The sequence below is a fragment of the Callionymus lyra genome, chromosome 2 (assembly GCF_982586985.1).
Source record: "Callionymus lyra chromosome 2, fCalLyr1.hap1.1, whole genome shotgun sequence".
In the NCBI taxonomy this organism is placed as follows: domain Eukaryota; kingdom Metazoa; phylum Chordata; class Actinopteri; order Syngnathiformes; family Callionymidae; genus Callionymus; species Callionymus lyra.
Window position 1 is genome coordinate 44,074,619 of NC_141819.1, and position 27,299 is coordinate 44,101,917.

The 27,299-nt window shown below is 37.7% G+C and overlaps 1 protein-coding gene across 1 annotated transcript; it reads left to right on the plus strand.

Moving 5' to 3' along the window:
- Nucleotides 1-1,938: 1,938 nt before the first annotated feature.
- minar1 (membrane integral NOTCH2 associated receptor 1) lies at nt 1,939-25,913 on the plus strand. Its single transcript, XM_087785421.1, has 5 exons — nt 1,939-2,257; nt 4,374-5,280; nt 6,269-7,732; nt 17,307-17,570; nt 22,614-25,913. Exons 2-5 carry the CDS (start codon nt 4,435-4,437, stop codon nt 22,809-22,811), a joined length of 2,772 nt encoding a protein of 923 aa, XP_087641547.1. The 5' UTR covers nt 1,939-2,257; nt 4,374-4,434; the 3' UTR covers nt 22,812-25,913.
- Nucleotides 25,914-27,299: the final 1,386 nt, after the last annotated feature.

Below are 27,299 nucleotides of genomic sequence, written 5' to 3' on the forward strand. Positions count from 1 at the left end.
CAAGCTGAAGGCTGTAATTGCTGCCAAAGGTGCATCAACTAAATAAAGAGTGTGAATGTTTATGTACATGTGTTTTTCTGGTTTGTTATTTATTTTTTAATATCAAAACCTTGGAAAATACTCACAATATCCTTATGTGGTAATATGAGCAGAAAATGAATCTGTTACAAAACAAAATGTAGTAAAATTAAAAGGGTGTGAATACTTTCGATATTGACAGAATATTTATTAGGATTTATATAGAAATGGTAATTTCTACAGTAATTTCCCATCAAGACAAACATAGTCAAGACAATGTTACAATTTGTAATGATCATTTATTGAATTCTAAAGCGGCAGATAGATAAATAGTTCAGTATGCTGATTGGATACATTTTTGTTTCCATGTGACTATTTAATGTCTGTGGCTGAACTGCTGCACTTCAGGGCAATATCTGCATTGTACCACTGCCAGGATTCATTGAACAGTAAGCTGTTTCTACTTAAATGTAATTGGTATAAATAATATTTGTAGTTGAATACATTTGGTGAATTGTTAGCACTCTTCTGCTAAAAAATAAATGCACCAATGAAAGCACTAATGGGGGCAATACACTAGGCTCCACTGACATCACATCACTTTAACTATGCCAAATGCCATTCAAATACACCCACTATCCCTCAAGAATATATTTTTTCCAAGAATATTTCTGGTCCAAAGTTTGACAATTCATATAACTCCAAGGTTGGCATAGGACATGATGCACCAGAGATTCAGAGGGAAGTGGTTGAGTGCTTTGTCTGCAATCTGTGGATGATTGTGTGGATACTATTATGTGTAGTTTCAGGTACAACTGATTGAAAAAAGTAGTAGTACTAGCTGGGATGTACATAGAGATACAGCTCACAATCCACTTACTGCTTCAAGGCTAACCTCCTATAAATACCATTTATTGGCTCAGGAGACAGATAACCATCATGTTTGTGTCATGATCCTGACATGGTGACTTCTGGCATTGATGACAGGTGGTGGAAAACCTTGATGTTGGATCAATAACAGCAGAGTGGCTGTGTTTGGGGTTATCTGGATTTCATCTCAAGAAAATGATATGTTTTCAGTAGATGGAGCTTAAGCACACTTCTAATGTAAATATTTCTATGAAAAGAGAGTTTTGTACAAACAAACACATAATGGTGAGTACAATAGAGGCCTAGCGTCAATTTAAGAGACACTTAAATTAACATTAGATGCCCTAAGCAAAGAAAAAACCTGGAAAATTGATATTTGAGTTTACTGTATGTGTTAAATACAGACACACTGTAATATTTAAATTTTCTCAGTGTAACCATGCAGGCATGTTTTCATAATACATAATTACGTGAAGGTGTTTCTTTTGTAGTATTTTTGTTGTTTTTCTGTTTCTATTTGTATAGTCTAATGTAATTATAATATGTGGTTTATTCTGTGTGTAGTTATTTTGTTCCATGTGTATTTGCATACCGTATATATACTGCTGTATCTACCCAAAGGTATGTTGTAAAATGGTACTTAGATATAAATAGCAATGGACTAAACTGGCTGCAACACATTTTCAATTTGTACTTATAGTTTAATTCCATTATTTACAGGTCAAACATATACACTGCAATTAAGTTTGAGAGGCAATTTGAGTAAGATCAAACCTCATATTCGAGTACCAAGTATATGAGGATGAATATTTGTCACTTTCTACCCAATAAATACAAATTACATCAAGATTCACTAAGTTAGATCAGGCCACTGTTCATATATAAACTGAATCGCAGTCGATACCTGGCCGCTCAATAGATTGATGTCGAAGCTTTTATTTTGAAAGAAAGAGAAACGGATGCAATTAACTGGTGCTGACGCTCGTCTGTTATCAGCACCACATGCATTCGCACGCACAGATCGTGGAGCGACACCTTTACAGCGACGGATCGTCCAACCACTGAGACGAACGATGGCTCCATGGTACCAGCCTACAATCTCTAGATCTCCGGATCTGGGTTCGACTCCAGCGACTGCTCCTTGCGGGACGGGGACACCATCTACCTGTGCGCGGTAAATGACAGCAGCTGGACCTCATATCTCCTCATCCTCTCATCCTCTCACGGATGGATTACTCGTCGTTTTCTAGTCAGTGGTGATCTGGATGCTTGTGATACTGGAGCACGCAGGATCTGTGGTTGGCTCTGAGCTGGAGAGACGATGAGCTGCACCAGCTGATCCGGTGGTTCTCAGCACAAACAACTCAGGGTGAGTGTCAGGATCTGGATCCTTAGAAAACTGCTGGTTAACGCTGACACAAAGGTCCAAGTCCTAGAGGGAGACCGGCTGTTTTGATCTTGTTAGATGCCGGACTGGCACATGTACCAAGGCTGTGAGTGAGTAACGGAACATTTGGATCATCTGAAATATTGGTCGCCTTCAAACCCCCTCCTTTTTCCACATTCGTGGTCTTACTTCCCATCCTCGAGACATGGGATTCATATGCAGAAGAGAAGCGAACAACACGAAATGTAAATGAAGAAAAGTAACCGAAATTAATCAGTGAAGAATAACCGTGTCACCTTAAAGTTGCTTTCCAAAATCATCATTCATACCAACCCGAAGGGAACCGAATACAACTGTCTTGAGAAGGGCTCCTGGTCTGCAGTGGTCAGTACATGATCAAAGTGTTGGAAGTTACTTAGACACCATGGAAGACATATATTTTTTTATTTTAAACATTAATACCTTTGGTTGGAAGAAAGCAGATTGTTCTACTGTATACATGTTACCAGGTTTTTCTGTTTTATCCTGGTTAATTTGTATATCCTACTTCATACATGTATATATAATATAGTCATTGTATGTTACATTATTATGTCAAAATGTGTCACTCTAATTGAAATCAAGTATCGAGAGATTTGTGTAGAATTTCAAAACCATGTATAGTGTAGAGTTTAACTGTATTCCTGAACAACAGTACCAATAACCACACATTTTCAATTTTATTCAAAGTGACATATTATAATTGGAGAGAACAGCCAACAGTCCCAGTCATTTACAATGAGCAATAGTGGCAAGAGAATATGTCCTTTTGACAGGCTTCTCAAGTAAATCATTTTTGACTATAGTAAATGACTAGTCCTGAGTTCAGTTAAAGAAAATAAGATGGAGTTGATTCTATATGTCTACAGTACACAAGTACTGTGTTTGTTAAGGCTAGCCTCCTCCTGGCTAAATAAGATGCACAAAAGCACAAGTTGATGTGTAAAAAAAAATCAGGCAGCAGCACAACAGTAGCAAGAAATAATTGTTTTTTACAAAGCTGCTTTAAAATAAAATTGTGTTAAACATTTAACATTAATGTTAAGCTTGAAAAATGTGTTTTTTAATAAACTAAGATTATCACTTAATTGAATGTGAAATTAACACAATTATGTGGTAATCTTTATAAACAAAACATGTCCTTCTCTGCTGTAAATCAAGAATTCTGAGTTGGACAAACACTGACTTTTGCCAGACAATGCCAGTCACATTGGACAGAATTATCAAATCAAATCGATGTAAGCTCTGGACCCTCAATTATCCTAAGAGGGATTGCTCTCACCAGCCAATCCCCCAATGCTAACTATCATGATGTGACCAAAACAACTGCCTAACAAACTGCTCAAGACTTGATAACATTAGCCACAAAACCCACCATCTGTTTTCCACTGTCTCCGAAAAATTAACAAGTAAAAGACAAAGAGCTTTGCAGATGTTTTTCAAAATTGAAAACAAAAGCTATGTCTTTGCTAATGGTTCATCATGTCGATTTAAGAGTTTAGGATTCAGTGCTTCTGTTGTTCTGCCAACCCCATATTTATCAGCAACCAGCACATCACCTCCTTCCCTTGCACAAAGCATTGTTTATCATTCACAAGGGGGAGGTGAGGAGGAGAATAAACACTAATTAAAGAACATCAGTCATAAGGCCAAGGTGTCAAAACATCAGTCATGCTCAGGGTGTGTTGGCCTGTTAAACTGAGAGTGGTGTCAAAATAAACCAATCATAAATTTTCATTGTTTTCAAAAAGAAATGCACAACTTGTTGTTCTGGTTTTGTGACACAGCAGGCAACCTTGGAAATGTTGACCAACATCCAAATGTGCCATTCATTTAACTGTCGGAATATCTTTACTTTAAGATCCAGGGCAATAACATATTTAGTTTGGGTTGATTGGTACCCAAAGTCCATGCCTAGGCAAAGGCTCACAACCCAGTGTTAACATCTCTGTCAGCCATTTTGGGGTAAGGACCCCCACATTGAGAGTCGCTTTAACAGATGTGTAATGGTCATGGTATAAGTAAATAATTATAAATCCTTGTTTTGTGTTTGTCACAGGTCCAAACTATCTGCAGTGGCCATACCTCCTTAGCAAGCGTGTTCTGTGAAAACCGCCAACATGGATTCGTTACCAGAATACTCCATATTCCTGACACGGATCCTCGAGGAACTGGATAACAAGCACAACAGCATGTCTTACCAGGACCTCTGCAAGTCCCTCTGCAATCGCTTTGACTTGATCCACCTGGCCAAGCTGCGCAGTCTGCTCTTCCACACCGCCTGCTTGGATCCTGCTTTTCCTGCCACACTCTTCAAGGACAAAATGCGCTCCTCCATGGAAGACCCACAATCTAAGAAGCTGATGGTGGCAGCTGACATCGTAACCATGTTTAACCTAATTCAGATGAACGGTGGGATGGCCAAAGACAAACTTCCTCCTGTGCACAGACCCAAAGTCCATAAGAATTTGTCTGTAGATATGGGTCAATGTGAAAGTGATAGATATGCACTTAAGGAGGGTGAGAGGGTGAGTTATGAGCACATGGATAACCCCACAGACCGTTATCACCACCACCATCATCATCATCACCACCACCACCGTACGCAGCAGCATATGGCACCCCCCAGCACTCCTCCTTTTCCCAAGTCACCAGAGTGCAACAAAAGCCCACAATTTATTCCCAAGTCAAATTCCAACTTCCTGCTAGGCGTCGGCAAGGATTTGAAATGTCGCGCTACGTCTCTAGATAAGCTGCACCATCTCCCCCAGTGTCCGAGCAGTCGCCCCCCCTCTCCGCCTAGTGAGATCCAGAGCACCTACTTTCCAATGGATATGGGCAGTGACTGTCCTGCTGATCAGGAATCGCTACAGCATCATACGGAACCCTTCACTGTCCACTCTTGTGTCCAGAAAAGAAACCTCTTTAAACAGGGCTTTCATAATCTCGTGGCCTTCTCCCCTCAGGTTTGTTTAATTACTTGGGTTTTCAGTTGATGTTTACAAATGTAATAATATACAGCCAATCTGAAAATAGTCCTTTTTATTATTAATGTAAAGAGGATTATATCTTATATCAATTGTAAAGGTTTTTATTAATATGCAAATGGAGTTTTGGTTAGGCCTGAACCTCTGGCTATAGTTAAGAAGTTATCCTAAGAGTAAAAACTGCTGTATAATATTGTGATGATGATTTGACTCACAGAAACATTTTTTTAAGTTGGCATACATTCCCTGCCGCTCAGATTTTAATGTTATCTGCTTTAAGACCATCTCAAATACTCAATATATATGTACATTTTATTTTAAATGGTGAGAAAATAGCAAATGTTACCCCTGATTTTAATTACAGACAAAAACAAAGTTGAATAAAAAAATATATATATATTTTTTGTGTGCTTGTTAGTGTGTGAAACAGGGGGGGAAAGACTGCTCCCATTTATTATCGATTTTGAGTTTGTAAACTTCTTAACTTCATAAGAACCTCCAATTGTGATGCACTAACGATTCCACAAATCAAATGATTGCTGCAGACACTGAGGATGTCCATTTGACACTGGTTTTATAAGCTTCTTTGGCCATTATCTTTTAAGAGATTATATTTGTTTCACAGTGAGAATGTATGCTTATATACACAGGAGTGATTTTAAATAAATAAGTAAAATTTCATTCTTAATGTTCATGTATAGTTGTGTCACGTTCACATTAAGTTGTTGTATCTGTAGATTATTTTAATAACACGGTATACATTCATAAGTGCCAGTATTATTACAAAGGTCAGAAATTATTTCTTATGAATTATACAGTCTTAATATTACAATAACAGGCTTATAATAACTTACATTGTTGGTAGAAGGCCTTATATTCCATGTTGTCATACAGTGGCTGTCTACCTTTGTATATGAAACCATGATTTATTAACGCCTCACTCTCTCTCTCTGGGTTACTGTTATAGGTCATCCCCACTGAGAACAAACAGGCTAGTAAGGCAGCTGATAGATTCCACAGAAGGGAGCTGCACAAGCCCACCACCTTCTTCAACCACAGCTTTGAACTGCCTTACAGTAACCCCTACTACGAACCCACCCTCAACTCTCCTCTTCAGCAACAGCGACGGGTGAAACATGAGAGTTTGGACGACTTGCAGGCCTCCACATACTTTGGTCCGACCACAGTCTCTGAGTGTGTGAGCAACAGAAATTACAGCCAGAGGCCACCAAGGCAGCCGTGGCCAGTGAAAAGTCTTAGTCTGAACACTGAGGAGGTTACCCCAGACTATGAGAGATCCTTTCAGAATAGCAAACCACACAAAGAGAACTTCCACCGCAACTTAAGCTTCAACGACAGCGAGCAGCACTTTCAGAGCCCAAACAAAAATTCTTATCCATCTGGATTTTTAAAGAAAACAAACGGAGTTAAAGCTAAAGACGCACCACTTATGGCCAGTAGTCCTGCTGGTCAGGACAAGAAAGAGGGATTAAGACGTCTCAGAGAAAGAGGCATTAATAGCTCCTCCTTTCAGGGTGTGGACAGCTCTTCTAGCATTGGTACTCAGACAGAGCAAGCAGAGAAGAGGAAGGGGAAAGGGGCAGAATATTCAGTTAAATACAGCGAAAGAGAAAGAATATTCAAGCAGTCCAATGACGATCCAGAAACTGTCAGTGATGACATTAGTGACATCTTTCGATTTCTCGATGACATGAGTGTTTGTGACTCCCTTAACATAGTCCAGTCCTCATGTTACAATAGCAATGGATCTCTTTCCCGGGTAACTCTGAAGTCAGAGGATGAAAGTTCCCCTGAATGCAACACGGTTAAACTCGCCAAGTCCAAACTGGACCGCCTTTTTAATTCACTGGATAACACCGATGATGAACTGAAATCAAGTGTGTGCAAGCTGGTGATGAGAATTGGTGAGATTGAGAAGAAGCTGGAGTCTCTTTCAGGCGTCCGTAGTGAGATCTCACAGGTGCTTTCTAAGCTCAACAAGCTGGATGAAAAGATTCAGGAGCCAGAAGGCAACACGAGACATGCTGAGGCAGTAGCTGCCTCTGTGTCAAACTCCACAGGTGACGAGCTGCTCCCTAGCTCCGAACCCCATCTCTTACCGCATGTTTTTCAGTGCCATACTATTGGACACAAAGTCAAACTGGACAGCACTGTAGCAGGGGACTGGGGCGGCCCAGATGTAGGTAACAGTGACAGCCTTAGAGTGAAGGCATTAAAAAAGAGTGTGTTCCTCCGGAGGTCGTCTCGCTCACTCAACGAGGAACATGGTGCCACAGAGTCAAAGGTCACACGGCTCGGTGAGTTCTCTAGGGACTGGAGGACAGTGTCCTACTCTTGCCACCCAGGAAACGAAGGAAAGGACAAAGATGGAGAGAGAGACAGCAAAGACAGACACCGGAAAGCAAAAGAGGTATTGACATTTTCTGTTTTGTATTATTTAGTTGAGGCGTTGCTTGTACCTTGCTGAAGGATGGGGATCTAACTGCAATCGTTAGTCTCTGTGTGGATGTCTTTCTGTTTAGAATACTGTTCTCTTTAATCCCTGGTGCAAATCGATAAACACCAGTTGGAAATCTTCAACGTCTTCTTGAGAGAATTATAGTTTATGTATGCTGCATTAATGTGTTGAGTGTGCAACGTCTGCCTTTGATCTGGATAAGTGTCATCAATATGGTCACAAACATCAGTGGTAATGGATACCGAAAAGCATAGAAGGGCTTGGTTTGATTCCTTGTTTCACATGTCTTAATTAACATGAATTGTACAATAAAAATACATTAATAGAATCTGAAATAAATGGGCTCTGAGTGAAACAAACAAAAACTTCATTGGAGTCCAAAGAGGGTTTACCAAGGGAACCAAACCATTGCACCACCAGGGTGTATTCTTTACAGTCCCTATATGTCTTCTTAGGGTCTTTAAACAACACATGGTGTCATTTTATTTATATACTTCCACAAATCACATCAAGATAGACAATCCAAAAATATACAGTGCATGTGTGGCGATACTAATCATATAAAACATAAACGAGAGTTCTGGGTGGGTTTCAAAGTTTCTCTGTACTTTTTTGTGAATTTATTGTTGTCAAAAAGATGCTGTAAACGGAAATGAGGGATGTAGAGTGCGGATGATAGTAACTATTTGTCCCTTTTGTTGCAACTTTCAACTCGCTGATGAAATGAATACGTTAATTTCAGAAAACCCAACAACTATTTACATGTTATGTTGTTGGCTCGCTGATGAACTGTGAGAATAATCACTGCAATAGTCTTGACAGGCTGAACCTCATCATTTTAAAGCCTGCCGTGTCTGAGTAGAAGAAATATCACATTGTATATTGAAGAGCGCAACTTATGTTTGCACACTATACTAAAACAGTTCCATTATCCCATACATACATTCCGTCGTCTGTCAGCCGGAATCATTGTGTTGAAATGTCAGAGTAGGATTGCAGCTGTAAACTGACTTCAGTCTCCCTGACCTTTCTGCTACAGCTTAATGGAGTGGATGCTAAATGAAAGACCTCTTGCCACCAAGCTGCCTCAACAAACACCTTCTTCTGTGTGAGCAAATCTTACTGACATATGCGTAGTCTATGACAGCCATGTGATGAGGCCCAATGAAGAGTTAATCTATGTCTGCACTCCCTTCAAGACATACATCACTTATACACATTTCATGAATCTTTAATGGGCATGTAGCTAAATCAGACCTTTGCAGAGGCTGTGTGTGACGCCAGAAGTCACTCCACTCTGCTTCAGGTTTCACATCAATTTATTTGACAAGCTTGAAATATAAGTTGCCCATTATAAAAATAAACAAAAGTCATGTAGAAAATGGTTTAAAGAACTTGGTTTACCACTAAATATTATTCAGCAGTATTAAAAAATATTATACAGCAATTCCCTTTTTAGGAATGTGGGGGGCTGGAGCCTTAGAGACGCAACGTTTTGAAGGATATTTTTTCGTAGATTAATTTGTTTGGGTAAACCTGTTTTTCTGACGGATCTTAATTAGTCAGCTTTATGTGGACAACCCGAAAGTCTCCACTGTAAAGTTCATTTGAAAACATGAGGGCTTTCCACCAGCTTTTGAGCTGTCATAGGCAAATATCTGCTGCTCTGCTGGATGCACCGACCCTTTGACGACTCTCACTGGCCATGTTTATGTGTCTCTGATGTGAACTTCTCTGATCAAAATGTACTCACCAACTTGTTTGCAGATATCATACAAAAGTGGATATTAAAGTATTAATGTTGCTAAAGAACCCAGCGTTAACCAGAATTTTTTTATAAGACCGCGAAAAAAAAGTATTAAATGACAAATGCAAAAGCCTTTTCATTTAGTTTTAAATATGTAATTGTCCCTTTAACATGCGGCAGATATTAAAAAATTACGCAAAATCTGCTGAGGGCTCAAAGAAGACTGAAAATGCTGTGGACTTGTGGCTTTTAAAAGGCTGTAACTGACCTAATTTTCGAGCTACAGTTCTGATTTTGGAATAAGTATAAAAAGAGAGCTCATTCACGATATTACTCATAATAAGAGAGGAGTTGGCGCATAACCCCTTCTCTACCTTTACGGACAAATAAGGTTCAAAAGAAAAAAAAATCAGACTCAGTCCAGACAAAGAGCAGTTAATGGCATTAATTTTCAGCTCTGTAGGAGCCCTGTTGATGCTTTACTTTAGCTTAAGCACCATATGGTATCAGAGGATTGATGAAAAAGTGGCAGTGATAAATAATTCTAATTTCTCACATTTGCAACAGATTATATAATTACAATTTCAGTTTGTATGAAGGGGTTTTAAAAAAAATCAAGGAATCAATGACCAATGTTTTAACAATGACATCCATAGACTTTTTAATTTCTTATCACAAGGTTTGTAATTGAGTTTTCAGTCGTGTTCTGTGTGAGTGCTCAGTATTATGTATGAAGTGTTCATAACATTGAACACATAAGTATTCAATAGTTTGTAGGAAGCCAAACATTGTTTGAACGTCACTCAAACAAGTAAGTAAGTAACAATTATTTGTTTTGGTCAATAAAATTAAGTTAGGGTTTAGAGTCTGTCCGTTTGTCTGCAGATGTGCTCCAGGTGTGTACTCTTGTTTGTGTGTATGTATATTTTTACAATTCTTATTTGTTGCTGTTAACTAATGCACAATATCAAAATAAATATAATATAAATAAATAGTGTTTTTTTTTTACTTTATTTTATTCATAAAGTTTGTTCTCACCTTCTCAGAAGTGGTTCTATCCATTAGAGGAGGTAAATGTGCAAACAAGAGATATGAGGTTAGACAATCTTCAGTTGGGTTTTTCAAAGTAAATTAAACATTTAGTTTAATTTTAGATGTTCTTTATTCTACTATGAGATTGTTTTTTTGCTGCAGTTCTGTTAACTGTGTGCTTCACCTGCACCATTAGTCCGGTACTGCATGCTCTCTGCAAGAAAAAACACAATAAGCGCAATTTGCTTTGTGTTTGAAGAAATCAGATTAACTCCCACTTCTTGCTCTATATAAAACTGCAAATGTAGTTTAAATACAAAGAGGAAATTTGTTTAGTGAGACAGTCGACATTTATCACACAATAGTACTTCCTGTAAGAAATTTTTTCTACATGTTGTGTCTATGTAGCTAAGATTGTTTATGACTATCTATAGTTAAATTACTTCATGGTTCATTGGTTTTAGTCCATTACATATGGATCAGTAGATAAGTTATAAAGATCATTAATGTCCAGAGACGGTCCATTTGTTGTTAAGAGTGGAGTCATAAATATGACATTTGAAGGCATTGTTGTTTCTGGATGATTTGATACCCTAGAATGGATTTAGTTTATGCACCCTGCAAAGTCGAAATCATAAAAACAACAGGAAGTAACATGTGTTTTGCTGTTATTTCCTTAAAAAAATAAAATGTGTTTAGGGAGTCTGTCAACTGATAGCATTGGCCTGCAGAGGAGGATGGAAGTGAGGTCCGCTTCCATCTACAAATAAAGAAGGAAGGTGAGATTCTGTCAGACCCCGAGGAAAACAGAACCAAACACGTCATGCACTATATTGAACCACAAATGACCAATCTTTCAAATAGTATTGGCAGCACAATGTGAATTATTTAAAGTGAGTTTACAAGAAGATTGTTTTATTTAATCTCATTATTAACAGTGATGACTTGTACAGTATTATTAACTTTTTCTAGCAATTCTCTTTACTAAGTGAATTTGCCTGTGAAATCTGACTGACCCCACCACATTCATTTTAATTTCGAAGCTACCTAGACTTACTTTAAGAGCTATTCAAGGGTCTTACATCAGTGATCTGATCCAGCCTTACACCCCAGCTTGGCCTCTGAGGTCTGTGGATCAGAATCTACCGATGGTTCCTCGCACATGCTTCCGGACCAGAGGAGAGAAATCCTTCCATACTGTTGCTCCTAAGCTTTGGAATGATCTTCCTCTCCCTCTGCGTTTGATGGAGTCTACTGACTCCTTCAAGAAACATCTTAAGACACTTTTATTTGTGCAGGCTTTTCCCTGATTTTCTGGGACTCCTCGCCTTATGTGTTGTATTTTATGTATGTTTGTATTTTAGCTGTATGTTGTTTTTGTTTGTTAAACGGCTTTGTGACCCTGGTCTAGAAGGCACTTTACAAATAACCTTTTTACAACCTTTTACTTACTAACTTACTTACTAGAAGGGAAAAGAAGAAACCAACCCACCAAGACTAATTGTGTGGAGGCGGGGCTCGAAAAAACGCTTTTGTCTACACTTTTGGAAATTCCTTCAAGCTTCAAGATTAGCTTTATTTGCCAGTACAAATTGGTATACAAAATGGAATTTTCCGTGGTTGTGGACGACTCCAGAATTGGTAATTAAATGAGAATAGGGATAAACAATATGTACGAATATACAAGAGAAACGAATACACAGTTTTTACTGTTGAGGGAGCCCAAAACAAATATGTTGCATAATCTGTCTGTTGTGGACCTCCCACCATACTTTATACAATAGAGTCAAATCTCCAGACTCATCCATCAGATTAGCAGATGGACAAGTGTAATTCATTACTCAAGAAAAGGCGTCTTTATCACTCTAGCATCCACTGGTCCCGTTGGAAATAAAAATTAAAATACTGTAAGTATATTTAAGTGCCATCAGTGCCATATTGAATGGTTAAATTAACATTTTCTTTTTTTTTTCTTTTTTTTTTTTCAATCATTGTTTTCTATTTTTTTAAGGCTTGTGTTATCTCAGGCACAACACAAGGGTACCACGAACAGATTTTTCTTCCGGGTCACTAAAGCTATCTTCATGAAGCTATGTCCCCACAGGTATAAAATCATTCTGACTAAGGATCTCAAACTCGTGTCTCCAAAAAGTTTAAACACGTTTGTCTCATCTTGCTGAGCTATGCAAACCTTATAGGCAGGGCTTTAGAAAACACACTAAGACTTTAACTGCTCTAGCATGGTTTTCACCAGTGTGGACAGACTTGCGAGTCGACCAGTGTTCAACTTAGCCTTTATGCTTCTCTCTTTTCCTTATGAACACATTTGCGATGAAAAACGGTAACAAATATACATATACACAATCATATACAGCGCAGTAAATGAAATAAAAATACAAATATAAAACGTTTATTTTACAAACCATTTCGCCTTCCAAACCAGATTCCATAAGCAGTTATAAAAGCACACCTCTTGAACAACATACTCCATACAACTAACCTGACTAATTGCAGACCACATGACCAACATACATCATCCGACACGACACAAACACCGGCAGGGGGAGCAATGAACCAAAAACATCATTTTCATTTCCTTAAGCCCAAATATTACAATAAATTAAAAAATATATATATTTAAAGCTTTGAAGACAAACTAGGACAGTAACAAGTTCCTTTCACATCAGATACAACAGATTGAACGTGTGATGTATATAAGCTTTTTGAGAACCCAGATGTTAAAATAAAGTTGACACATTGTCTTTACAAACCTAAATTGACACGCCAGTGCTTCTATGTGATCTACGCGCTGCATAATTGGCAGAAAGTAGCAAGGTTCTCTTTTGAATTTTCTGGTGGCGCTATTGAATTTAAAAAGGCTAAGAAATCAAAACGATACTGAATATAAAAAATGATTGAAATTAGAATATCAAAATATAGGAGTAAAAAATGTTATTATTTTGAAAATATTTCATTTTCGCATTTAAATGAAATGTATTTAAAAAAAAGAAGAGGTATACAACTAATTTAATTATTGATTGATTGAAAAAATAATGCAATATTTAAAGGAAAAAACATTTTTTCACTCTAAAAAAGGTTAAAACAATTGAAACCATTCAATATGATGCTGGCACTCGTCTATTTCCATATACACCAATGCATCCAGTGCTTCGCATTACACTCGGTGATAATTGGCTTGCGCCTGCTTGGCCTTAGTAAACATTTCTGTGAGTCTCTTTATCAACTGTTCTTAAGCTAATCAAAGGGCCACATGGTGTTTGAAGGTCTCTTGTGTTTGACTCCTGGTTGATGATGGAGGTGGTACTGTGTGTTTAACTCTGCTAGGTAAGGAAAAAGTGTGAAACCCTTCAGTAGACCATCCTAACAAATTCAGACAGTTCTTTTTTATACTCTATGGTGCAGGAATTGAACCGTGAAGAGGAGGTGGAGGTAGATTTCCTCTGAAGAATGGTGCTGTGTGAGTTAAAGAGTTTAGTTTTTCCTTCAAGGGGAGTGGAAGTGGCACTGTGTCTCTTTGATGACAGCAGTAGTGTTGGTGCTCAGGGTGAGGTCATCGTCAATGTGATCTCTCGGTACTTCACACTGTTCACTCTGTCCACAGCTGTCTCATCGATTTGTAGAGGTGTGTTGGTCTTTTGACCTCCCCTCTCACGTCTTTGGTTGTCCACATTAAGACCGAGGTTGACGGACACCTCAGCCCAGTATGTAACCTTGTCACCATTGTTAACTGTCTTGTTCCAAATTGTTTTAGAATTACTTTATCTCCATGTAAGTTTACGGTACCTAGAACTGCACCACAGGAAGAACATGCTGTACATGCATATTACTCAATGTATCAAGCATGACAATTAATGGATGATGAAAATTATGTTTTTCATTTTGTTTTTTCAGAAAAGGCAAAAAAGCCCAAGAATTTGAGTTTTTTGTCCATTATTGAATCTTGTCTCTTTTACGTAACTTTAAACGGTGGACAATAAATGCTGCACCTGTAAGAAACTAATTGATCCCTATGCCAACCTTCACTTTTCCTTTAAGTTATGAAAAGACACCCTGACTTTCATACAAGACTTCTTCCCAAGTAGACGTGTGCAGGATACTGCTCAAGGGAGGCTTCTGGGGAAATCCTGACAAGATCCACTTAATTTTAACCAGCAGCCAAAATAAGATTTTTTTGTTCACTACCCAATGCTGATGCCCAGCAGCTGTCCGCTCAAAACCAACATGGCAAATAGTATTATTGGGATGCTGTGACTGATTTATCTGGTCTTTAAGCAATTCAATAGCATTGGAATGTGCTTAAATTCAGAACTGCAAGCAGAACTGTGTCACAGAGGAATTTAGACACAATAATACTAAATATGTGTGTTGCCCACGGTCTGAGAATTATATTTAGCTGGTAATTAAGGCACAATTTGTGGTAGCACGTCTGTTCTGGGAAAGATAATCACTTTTATTGAAGCAGAATACCTTTAAGTCAAAAGCTGAAGCACCAAACAAGGGATGGGTTCGATAGCTGGGGGGAGAACCCATCTTAAGAGGAAAAATGTCAGGCAGCAGGAAAGATGATGCGGTAAATGCCTGGCAGACAAACAGTAGAGTGTTATTTCAAGGTGAGGTAGAGAAGAAGATAATTAATGTGCGTACATGTTGAATGGAAGCCATTGAATACCTAGATGGAAACTTCTACATCTGAATGCATGTAAGTAAGTAAGTAAGTAAGTAATATTTATTTATATAGCGCTTTTCGAGACCAGGGTCACAAAGCGCTTAAACAATCAAAACAATACTCAAAAAAAGTACTTTAAAGATCAAGATAATAATGACAACAACACAGGAGTTCGAGAAATTCAAGGAAAAGCCTGAACAAATAGAAACGTCTTAAGATGTTTCTTAAAGGAGTCAGTAGACTCCATCAAGCGCATGTGACATATTAAGAAGACATCAAAAGAGCTCAGGCGCAACAACTGACAAAACTCATGGTTTTAAGGATGTCAAAGTTTAGAATAGAGCATAACAAATTATCTTTATTTACTAAGCAATGCTGAATTTGCTTGAAATGCCAAATGTGCCTTCACATCCTCCAGCATTTTTGTATAGTTTCATTTTGAAATGACGTCACAAAAACGACAGGGCTTCTATACTTGAGCCCACTCATGTAAGCTAAAAAAAATGAAAAGAGAGAATCCAGTCCAGGCAGTATATCTTTGTGACAGTATTAATTGATTTGGGGATTTAACATTTCTATACCCGTTTACAGGGCGAGTCACAATTTAAACCTCGTATTGAGCATAAACAAGTAGACTGGTTGGTCTTGAAAATGTATAATCTATTCTATTAATATATACAAAAAACACTGTTTATATAAAATCAAGTATGTGTGTGTATGTGTCATTCATGATTTATAGACTCCAAACTGCTCAACAAAATTGTCTGTAAGTAAGCTGTATAAGTATTCCATAGTAGGTTAGGGAATCTTCTATCTGTTTCTGCTACTAGAGACATGCCTGAAAATGGAAAATGAATTGAAAATTATACACAATACTTGTGCAAGGACTCTAGTCAAGTCAATTGTGTATTGGGAAACATGCAACCAGTTGGTTCAACCTGTCACCTTTCACGCAACCTGGTGATGCAACTTCTTTCTTTCTGCATTGGCATGTCCTATATGTGTTCACCAGAGAGCCACCTCAATGTTTACCTATCCTGTTTATTGACCCTCAAATAAGGCCTCTTTATGGTCAAATAGATTCAAGAACTTTATAGGTTTTATCATCACCCTTGTTTTCTTGGTATTTTCATCTGTAACTGTGGAAAATGCCGATTAAAGGCTTTTTTGTTGTGTCTAGGTTTTCTTTTTTTGTGCAAACCTGGCTCTTGCATGTTTAGATATGAATGCTCAGACTTTCCTTGCATGTACTATGCATACTTGGCTTCCAAAACCCTATATAAATGATGATGAGTGACGCCTCAATTAGAGGTTGTGTGCCCTTTTTTTTAGGTATTGAACTTGCAACATCCTAGCTGCAAGAAGACCCCTCCTCTAAGATATATTTCCTCTGTAGTTTTGACTTTTTCATCAGTTAAGTTGCTTATGGAACGAACCATCCGTGCATAAAGATCCACACACCAACATGTCACATGTTATGTGCTGTTCATTTTTTTTAATCCCTTGTGTCATCTGAAGGGTCAAGGTGACCTGAAGGCCCAACATTTTTTCTAATTGTTTTATCCTTTGTTTTGCTTCTGGGCCAAGGTGAACAGAGACAACACAGGATACAACAATTGAAAGTTTTTCTGGCCTTGGGGTCACCTTGACCTCAAGATGACACAGGGGCTAAGTCTACTGTGAAATTCAAACCTGCATAATCACATGAATTACATTCATAATAATAATGTTTGTCTGGTATTCTACTGATAATGATGAATGAAATGTCTCATTTAAATCATTTTCATGAAAAAATAAACATTCTTGGGTTGAGCGTAAGTTTACAGTTACTGTCTTTGGTTCATAGAAATTCCTTGAGTGTCCAAAGTTGTCAGCACATTAAGAGCAAAATGAGTGATTATTTAAACTGTTGGTATGGCACTTGGATCACAGTGCGATTATGTTAAGAGATTATTGTGTACCAGAAAGACCAAGTAGTGAAGATTTGTTGGACCAAAAACAAACAAACAAGAGAACATGTCCAGTGGATCGCAACTGAATTATTTATTTCTTGTCTCCAGGCAGAGCAGGAGCTCCAGTACGAACTCCCACAAGCTCATCGTCATCCAAAAGCACCCAAGGAGACCTATTTGACAGAACAAGTGTTCTCCGCTCACAACTACAACCCCTCCGTCAAGGCTCATGTGAAAGGAAGCCCTTTGTACACAGAGCTGAGGCTGACCAGCCTGACAGACGGGAAGCGAGGCCAACCATCGTGGACCATCGAGGAGTACAAGCGGAACTCGGGCGAGAAAGGAAAGCAGCTGACTGCTCTGGAGCTGCAGGTATTAAACCGGGTCTCATCACTCTTCATCAGTGAAATCACTGGCCTGTTCGCAACTGCCTTCACTTTCTGATATTTTTATATTCAGCACGAGTATGACTGATGAGAAGCAGTTAAATCCACACTGAATAATAAATGTCCAGTTTGATCACCAGATGTTCATTTTATGCTGAAAAGTTAATTGACAATATTTCATGAATGACACTCAATAATAATATTAAATGGAGTGGTCCCTCGTGTATTCCACTAACTTTCTGAAACCCACAGCAAAACATGAAATCCGCAAAAATAGTGAGCATCTTATTTTTCACTGTTCAAATACATGTTGAGGCCTCATAATCCCCATTAGCCATCTTAATATTTAAACTGCAATTAACATTTCTCACACAGTTCATACACTATCAAAAAGCTGCATACAACAACAGGACATTCTTAATGATAATTCACCCATAAAATATAAAACAGCTCCCTGATCGCGCTGCATCCCACCCGTCATCTATAATGTCGTTTCCTCCCTTTTTTATGACCCGGAACCAATGCATTATTTGTTTCCTACAGTTGCAAAGCTTTTTCCTTCTCTTAGAATGTTCTCTTTGACTATTTTTTGTTAAGTTTGCTATGAGGAAGAAGGATTGAAATTGCTCATTCCCTTAAATTGATTAGTGTTAATAATTTTGGTGTATCACACCATCATGGAATCTTCCACTTGAACTGTGTTGTGGAAATGAACTTAAAGCCCACAACACAGTTTAAGTGGAAGATAATGTTTTGTTATTTCATTAACAATTCATCAAAAAATTGTACGCAAAAGGGAAATTGTAACACCATCAAAGGTTAATGCAACTTTATCATTTATATCAAGTATTCATTTATATCTTTATAATTTAAATGGTGAACAAGTCATGTTAGATTATGTCTTTGAAAGGTTATCTGTTGACAAAATTGATAGTCAGAGCTAGTGATAAAGGTTTTAAAGGAAAATGGTAAAAAGAGGTAAAAGTCTTTTTCCTGAAATTCAACAAATTAAAATGTTTATTAGAATTATAGGAAGTACAATTGAATTTCATAAAGTAATTAAATTCAAAATTGAGAATTTTGCAGATGCCTGTCCGAAGAGATGCAGTAGCTTGCTACTGTCTTCTGTGACAAACCTAAAATAGATTGAGAAGCAGACATGAAGTGGCTTTTCATATTTCCCTCTGAACATCCCATTGATTGCTGGCAAATGTTATTCATTGGGACATGTAAATGTTTCCATGCAATTTAGGTTGATATGGGAGGATAATATGAATGTATGTAACACTAATATGAATTATATGCTTTTTCTTGACTTGATTTAAGCGAGTTTATTAAGTGATTATGTTCATCTGATCGAAAGTAGACTTTTGTTGTGTATTATTCTATGACCACATGTAATTGTAAAAGTAAACGGTTTTCTTCTAAAAAAATAAAGTGCAGCCGGAGGTCATGATTGACTTTCCAGTATATGGCTGATAAACTCCCAAACCCCCTCCTATCATCTTTCAGTATCGATCGTGGAGAGTGTGATCAACAATGTGACGAACACTGAATGCTCTTACTTCACCATCATCTACACAACTGCAGTTATCCTGTATCCAACATCACCTCCAAAATCAATACTTAAAGCTTCTACAGAACAAGCTGGCCTGCAATGAGCTTCTTCAGGTAGCTACTGTTTCTTTGGCTGAAGAACTAATGCTCCCCTCCTGAGTTGTGTTGCTGCTGATTGACTACACACAACCTCGCTGTTGACCTCTAGCAGTTTGAGGTGGAAGCTGAGAGACTCTGAATGTCTACTTGAGCTGACATCTGACATTAGTATCTGTCCATTCAACTTACTTTCAAGAGGGCATTTGTCAGATATGTAGTAAAGACAATGTGTGTGTGTCATTCATTCCTCCATCTGTGTGTGTGTTAGGCGTCACATTTTCAACATTCTTCTTTCACTGTAGAACTATACAACATCACAGAAGTAACATGGAGAAATAATGTGAGAATAAATAATCAAATATAAACATATATAATTCAGGGCAAATGAGCTGAAGTGTATTCCAAATTGTTGCAAAGCAGATCATTATTTTTTGTTAAAAGCTCCCTTTGAAACAAACTTAAAGGCATCATTGCTACATCACTCTTGACAAAATGTGTCTGACCTTATATGGTCATCAGCATAACAAGTATGAGTCAAACATTTTTCCTCTATAATCTTTAGTAATTCTTCTTCTCACCAATTAAAGCCTGAATATAAGCGACCAGGTGTGATGATGGCATCAGCGGGCTTCAAGCAGTCTGTGATTTAATTAAATCTGTGCCACTAATAGACACTTAGCACCCGACGACAAATTCTGTCCAGGCAGGTTTTAGTGAGGGAAGCGTGGAGGACAATTGGATTGTGAGCAACAAGAAGATGGCAAGATGCAGGGACAGATTGTAAATTGAGGAAGGATAAATTAGATTATTCGGGCGGAGACATGAGCATCAGTATTTGTGCTTGTGTTGGGCTCTGTATGGAACTTGGGTTTCTCTGAAGGCACCGAACAAAATGTTAGTATCCAGTATCGAAACTTGCTTCGTCTTTTGGTGCCAAGTTTCAGTACCCAGATGTTAATCATGTGATAAGTCTTGATAATACTGCCGTAATTGGCTGTAATGTTTAGTAGTAGGTTCTCATGTATAGAAACTATATATATATATATATATATATATATATATATATATATTGCTGGGATGGCATTGGCGTTAGCACTGTGAGGTTGCAAGATGGCCGCAACATTGTTCAGCTTCCTCTCAAGTGATATATATCGCTACATAATATCCATGTATGTATCCGTGTTGGAATTACAATCCGGCTAATAATGCCACTGAGGTCCAAGGCTTTGCTAAGACTGGCAGCATGAGTAATTTGTTGAAGCACGTGAACTTGCATGTAATCAATTTGAGAGCAGAAATTTGCTTTGTGTGCGCTGTTGGAGTCCTTTTTTAGAAGTCTCCGCCACTGCACCCCCCTTCGTCTGAGAGTACCACGCACACGCTATATCTTGGATATCAACAGGTAAATGTATTTAATGTTAATGCAGCTTCATACCACACGGCACGTTAAAGATGGGTCAATGTGACGCTAACTTATTATTGTGTAGCTTTATTTCATGGGTTTAATGGGTTAATTGTGTCGGCTAGTCAAACAGCTAACCTAATGTTTACTATTACTTTTCTTCACAGTAGCCTTTGACCATGAGGTGAGGGGACAGTGTGATGCTATTAAATTAGAAACGAGGTATCTCGGTGTTCAAGCATCATCCACATCATCAGAGCTACTATCAGCCAGGAACAGGCTTAAATTGTGTCCCGAGGACACAGACACGAACAATTTTCTAAAGAAAATAAGTTAAAAGGCAGTGAATGTTATCATTTTGTCACTTGTTTGATTTTTTGCACTAGAAATTGTTTATTCTTTTCTTCATACTTGGTAAATTGGAAATGGACTGAAAATTTGCAAAAAAATATGTGGTTTATACAATGTGTCATGTCATTACTTTTTGTTAGAAATTATCTTGGGAAATTGCAAGTGTAAATGATTGTTTGCTAAGTTGTAGGCTAGTTGTAAATTGTTACATTGTAATGTCTGTTGTATTTCAGTAGCATATCTAGGATATATATGGTTGAGTTCAGCACTCAAAGACAAATAGTTTGTATGTATAAATGTGCCATGAATTCAACTTAAGACTGATTCAAAAATAGCTTAAGTGTTAGGAGTATTGCAGGATATTAAGTGAAGATGATAAGTAAAGAAATAAATCATGTCAACAAAGCTTTCCTGTAAAACTACACATAATTGTTATCATATGATCCATATCCTATCATCAATGTTTTCTCAACATTTCATTGTGATACGTTCAGAATAGGTGAGATCCTGGACTTGCAGCTGACAAATAAATGCTGGAAAAGCACCCAGTTCCCAGGCTACTGGACACGGGTGGTGGACCAACCACTGTCCGACACAGAAGTACTTTCTATCAAAGCAGCCTTTTGATTTTGTTTGCGAATGTTTTGTACGAGCCTGTCCATGAGCTTTTTACACATGTAACATGTCAACCTTTGCCTTTGCATATTTCTTATCAGAATATTTAGATCCTAGTTTGGTCAAACGACAAAGCATCGTCAGCTGTTAACATAGTCAGATTACCTGTTGGTCGACCAGATCTGGCCCATGGGTCGCCATACATAAGCTTTAAACAGCAGAGTGTTTGTCCTCTTGAGGGTTTAATCGTTACTGTTATTTCTCTTCTACATTAATAGTTGTGGCTGAATGTGTGAAAAGAAGTGACTCTTATTGGCTAGTGCAATGTCTGTTACAAAGACCCACAGGCATCATCAAACCTCCATTTGTTGCTGACTTTAATAGCAGTGTGATCAATGAGCTGGGACAATTTCCTCAGTGGCTTCTGCTCCATAGTACCAAAGAGTAGACTAGAGACTGGGATAACTGCCCGCCATGCTTCCAGATTCTAAGAGAAATGGAACCTTTCTTTGAATAACTTTACAGTGTGCTTGTGATTGATACAGATTGTTGAACCTGCTGTTGACAACCAGAATTGAAGGTGTGAAGTGAAAGAGATGACTCGCACTGACAACCAAAAATCCCAGAAGCAATCTGTGTAAAAATGTTGATAAAGAAACACAATCCAAAAAATATCATTTTCTCATTTCTTTCATATTGTCAATTGAGCTTTGAATATAATAAAAAACACACCCAAATAAAAACATTTATTTTATCAGTAATAGTTCCCAAAAGTCATGCCTTCTGCTTATAAAAATGATCTCATCACAATAGAGCGATCAAAACAAAGAGATCACAGAAACTGTGGAAATAAATATAAATGGTGTGCTTTCTGTTGAGAGAACATTAAAAAGGTGTCTCAGTTGCCAGAACCGCATGTACAGACTACATACTTTGATATAGAGTAAAATTCCAGGTATGGGTTTCATTCAAATAATTCCTACCTTTATCTTTGTGTCTCACCAGACAAAGGAGACCCTGAACCCCAACAACCTAGAATACTGGATGGAGGACATCTACACACCGGGCTACGACTCCCTGCTGAAGAGAAAAGAAGCTGAATTCAGGAGGGCCAAAGCTTTTAAGATTGGTGCCTTGATCGCAGCTGCGACCTGCACTGTGATTTTGGTCATTGTTGTTCCCATTTGCACGATGAAAACATGAAGATGGTCAAATGAGGGACTGAGAGAGAAGTATATATACTTGTCCTGTTTCAACCAATGTGTGGTTTCCTGCTACTGAATCAGAAATATCATCCCTTTTGTTGGATGTTTGGATGTATAATGTGTAATATTGATAAGAATTACTATAGCTTAAGATCTAGCTTGTGATGGTCAGATGAAACACCTGTCATGACAACAGTCGTACTGAGTGTGTGCACTTACAGAAGTCTTTACTTGCCTACATACTACTTAGGACAGCTAATGTAAAATAGAACCAAACTCCTTAAGTGCAAACTCAATGTTCGCTCTAGTCTACTGTAACGTTAGGCAGTTCTGGATCTCACATGCTTATTTTTACGTATGATTGCTGTAAATTGTATTTGAATCAAAAGTTATTTTTATCTGCTGATTATCAATAACAGTAGTCACTTTGAGGAGTCTGTACATACATTTGTATTAATCTATTCAAGTCAAGATGAAAGATTGTGATTTAACAGGCAAACTGAATGTATTGATAATGTTTGTCCTCTACTTTAGAAAGTAATGGGACTCGTATTTTGATGCAGCAAAAAAGGTTCTCAAACACTAACCTGATGTTCTGTATTAGAACCACAAAGTTAGGTTTTCTAACTACATATACATGTAGTATGTCTTGGAGGTTGAATAAATGCTGCCATATTATTGGGTCTAGCATCCCACACTAGCACAAAGAAGGCTTCTACATCCATCCATGCTTATCGTCTATGTTTCTGCCTTAAAGAACAATTACATCTGTGACAATAGAGTCAATGTTTCCTTATTGTTGGTTACAATATAATTTTTCTGCCTGTTAAATGACATGCCTTTAACATGTGTTAACAGTTTGATTATTCACCACTTTGATGAGGGTGAATATATTGTAAATGATAGACATCTGCTTGAACACAACATAATAGATTATGCATATGAAACATTTTATACTGCAACACAGCAGGAGAGCATCTGTCAGAGTATTACCTGGAGAGTCACAGCATAAAAGTATATGTTAAACTACACAATGCAATATGTCTCCCCTTAACTACTTGTCGAATACAGATAAACAAAAGATCTCTTTGATTTATGAGTAAAAGACGGTGCAAATTGGAGCCGAAATTGTGGAAATTAGAGGCAATTTCGGACAGTTGAATTATCTGAATCACATTCGAATCTATTTATAAATTTTAGGATTTTAGTTGAATCAAATAAAGTGTGTACAAAAGCATGAATTATAATAATTATTTATTATTTATTATGTCAGGCATAAAAAGCACACTATAATTACCACTATCACTAACGGTAATAATCATGTTAATTGTTTAGAGATGGTAGGTGGTTGCGTAGACACCTAGAACCTAAATCTTTCACTTAGAAAAAGTAATAATCATTGTATCTATTGACCTTATGTACCTTATTACATTAACTACAAATAGCCATACATTAACTCTAAAATAGTCACACTCATTTTAGTTTAAAAGTATCAATATGTGCTTCTTTTGGTTCACTCATAAAACATTCTCGTGACCAACTGTCTAAAAACTAAAATTATTCTTGGACCTACATATTTGTACACTGACATTTTTTAACCCTGTAAGCATTTATTTATTAGAACATGAAATAATACAGTTCAAATGTACATTGTATGTGAATAGATGAGGGTGAGGTGTGAGAAGGCAATAATTTACAGTAATGCAAATTAATAGTAAATGTTAAAACACTTAATGTCACAGATAAATAGCTGACCTTACAGCTTCAAATACAAAAATGTTGTGTCCTTAATTTGAAAAACACTGCAGATCGAATGGAGAACAGTCACTGGTGTGCTCACAGGGACAAACTGAATTGATGAAATTGTCTGGGCGGTGACAGCTTTGAGCTATGAATCGTCTGCTGGCCCAGACAGCTTCTGCAAGCCTTTGACTTTTGTTGAGAATCAGCTAAAAAATAGTGCAGAACAGAATTATAATGAGCTAATTATGTTGTCTCCGGACATGAGAAGGGAAAATTGAGATTTATTGTCTTGATATTTTACTTTGTTCCTTAATTAAACATGGGGTGCGTTTCAATCGTCAAGAAACATGGTTTTCATGTCCTACCGGTTGAAGTTTTATTCGCAGTACCAACAAACCTGTGGTTCGTGACTTAAGCTCAGTCCTTTCAGTATACGGGCAACGTTAGTGTCACTGGGGCTTCCACTCCTGCAACCTACATGAAAGCTACTTTATGCTCCCAAGAACTCCAGAATGGGACAGAAAAGTCTGTAATTTATTTGACAGACATGCAAGTCAACTTGATGTTTTGTACAGGTAGTGAGAAATCTTACTGTTTGGAAATCAGTGGACATTTAACTGCCAAATGTCGTTTTCTATTTGTTTATTTATTTTTGTAAAACGGTTGGGTTTCCTATTTTACCGTCATACTCTATCAGGACACCCTTGTACTCTTAATGGCCAAAAAGTTACTTTTCATTGATTTAAGACTGTTGTAATGTTGATGGTGCCACATGTTCATTAAGTCACTTTTTGATTACTTTAATACAGAAGCAAAACATTTATATATGCAGAAAGATGATAGTAATTAGAATGTATAAGAAAACTGAAACAACAAATAATTTTTTAGATGGTGAACAGGTTTTTCTGTGAATATGAAATGATGTGTGTTACTGAAGAAAGTGAAGTAGTAAATGTTTGACGGACGAGATGAGGCATAAGTGGTTACAGGTGATAGAGTGGTGTAATAGGATGACTAAACATGGACTAACTGGAACATGAGAGCAGTAAATGGAAAAAGCTACATTAGTAACACATAACTGTATTGTGATGTGTCACAACAGCAACTCCTGCTAGTTTACATGTACAATTTTAGACACTACTACTGACAGACTTGTATATTTTTATTTTTCTCTTAATTTATAACAAGAGTAGCCATTTCAAATAATCGTTATCCACCTATTTAATGGAAATATAATGGGAAATAAAATGGTTACATTCAATCCCTGCATGTCATTGTGCTATATAACTTCATCAATCAAGTGTGAATGTTTGTAAATAGTTTCTGGTCCAAGACATGAAAGGACACTGGTGTAATCTGAGATATAATTAAAATAAATAACGTACTGCCCCAACTGTTGCTATTGTGTGTCAATGTGAAACATCTTCAGCATTCCTCCATTCAACAGGAATGATATTGTCTTCATCCAGTGTGAATAAAACAAGAGAGTAAAAAGAGAGAGTCAGAGGACCATAGCCTCTGTTGACAAATGAAAATGACAATAAAGTGATAATTTCATCAATGGTACCTTTCAACAAATAATGTCCTCATGCCATACCAGCAGTCAGAATCAATGCTCAGGACTTTATTTTAAGACCAGGCTTGTGACTCTTTCTGTGGCAGCTGTGGCCAAGTCTGGCCTAAATACTGTTCCAGAAAATGGGACGCTGAGTCTTCAGAAGACAAAGTGATTGTAGACCTGCAACCGTGTTTAATAAATGGCACAATGATAGTTAAAGTAAAGGAATCCAACTCTAAAACCGTATTGCTTTATGACTATATCATTATTTGTGCTCAAGGTATTGAATAGTGACTTGAATCTCACGGGAAACCAATCATTATTTTTAAAGGAGTCAGTAAACTGCTGTCATGGGTTTCATGCTACAAGAGCCATGATTAGGTCAAGCTGCAACAGTCAAATATAGTAAACACACTTTTGGGAGTTTACACAGCAGCTGTGACAGACTAGCTTTAGTTCTAAGATAAGTCTTCAATCCACTGAGAAGGCATTATTACTCCCTGCCTAACAATCTTTTAAATGATTGAGTTAAAAGATCAGGGGAAGAAGTAAAGGTTCAAGGACAAGGTTCAAGGATCACCCAGATTCTAATTGTCAAGAGGTGTATTGAATAGTCCACTAAACAGTTATGTGCAATAAAACGCTACAATGTCTAGCCGACATGCATTGATGTCTAACTTGAGCCACCTCAAAAGAAAAAGTGTGATGAGAATTTGTGTCTGTATTTAATCCAACAAGTTTAAATTAAAGTGGTTTCAATTTGAAACCACCCTGATAACATTCCTGGTCGTGCCCTGAGAGACTGTTCCATGAGCTCAAAGATGTTGTCACCGATATCTTTAACTCCTCACTAGCTCACTAGCACCAAGCTGTTGTCCCCACATGCCTCAAAGCCACCACCATCATCCCAGTCCCGAAGAAGCCGGGCCCCTCCAGCTACAACGACTATCGTCCGATCGCAACACATCAAATCTGAGCTCGCCCGTGCCCAGGACCTCTTCCAGTTTGCATATCGGTCTAACCGCTCAACTGATGATGCAATTTCCACTGCCCTCCACTCAACCCTCACCCATCTGGAGACTAAAGACTCATACGTCAGAATGCTGTTTATCGACTTCAGCTCAGCATTCAACACGATCATCCCACAGCAGCTCATCCACAAACTGGAACAGTTGGGACTCAACA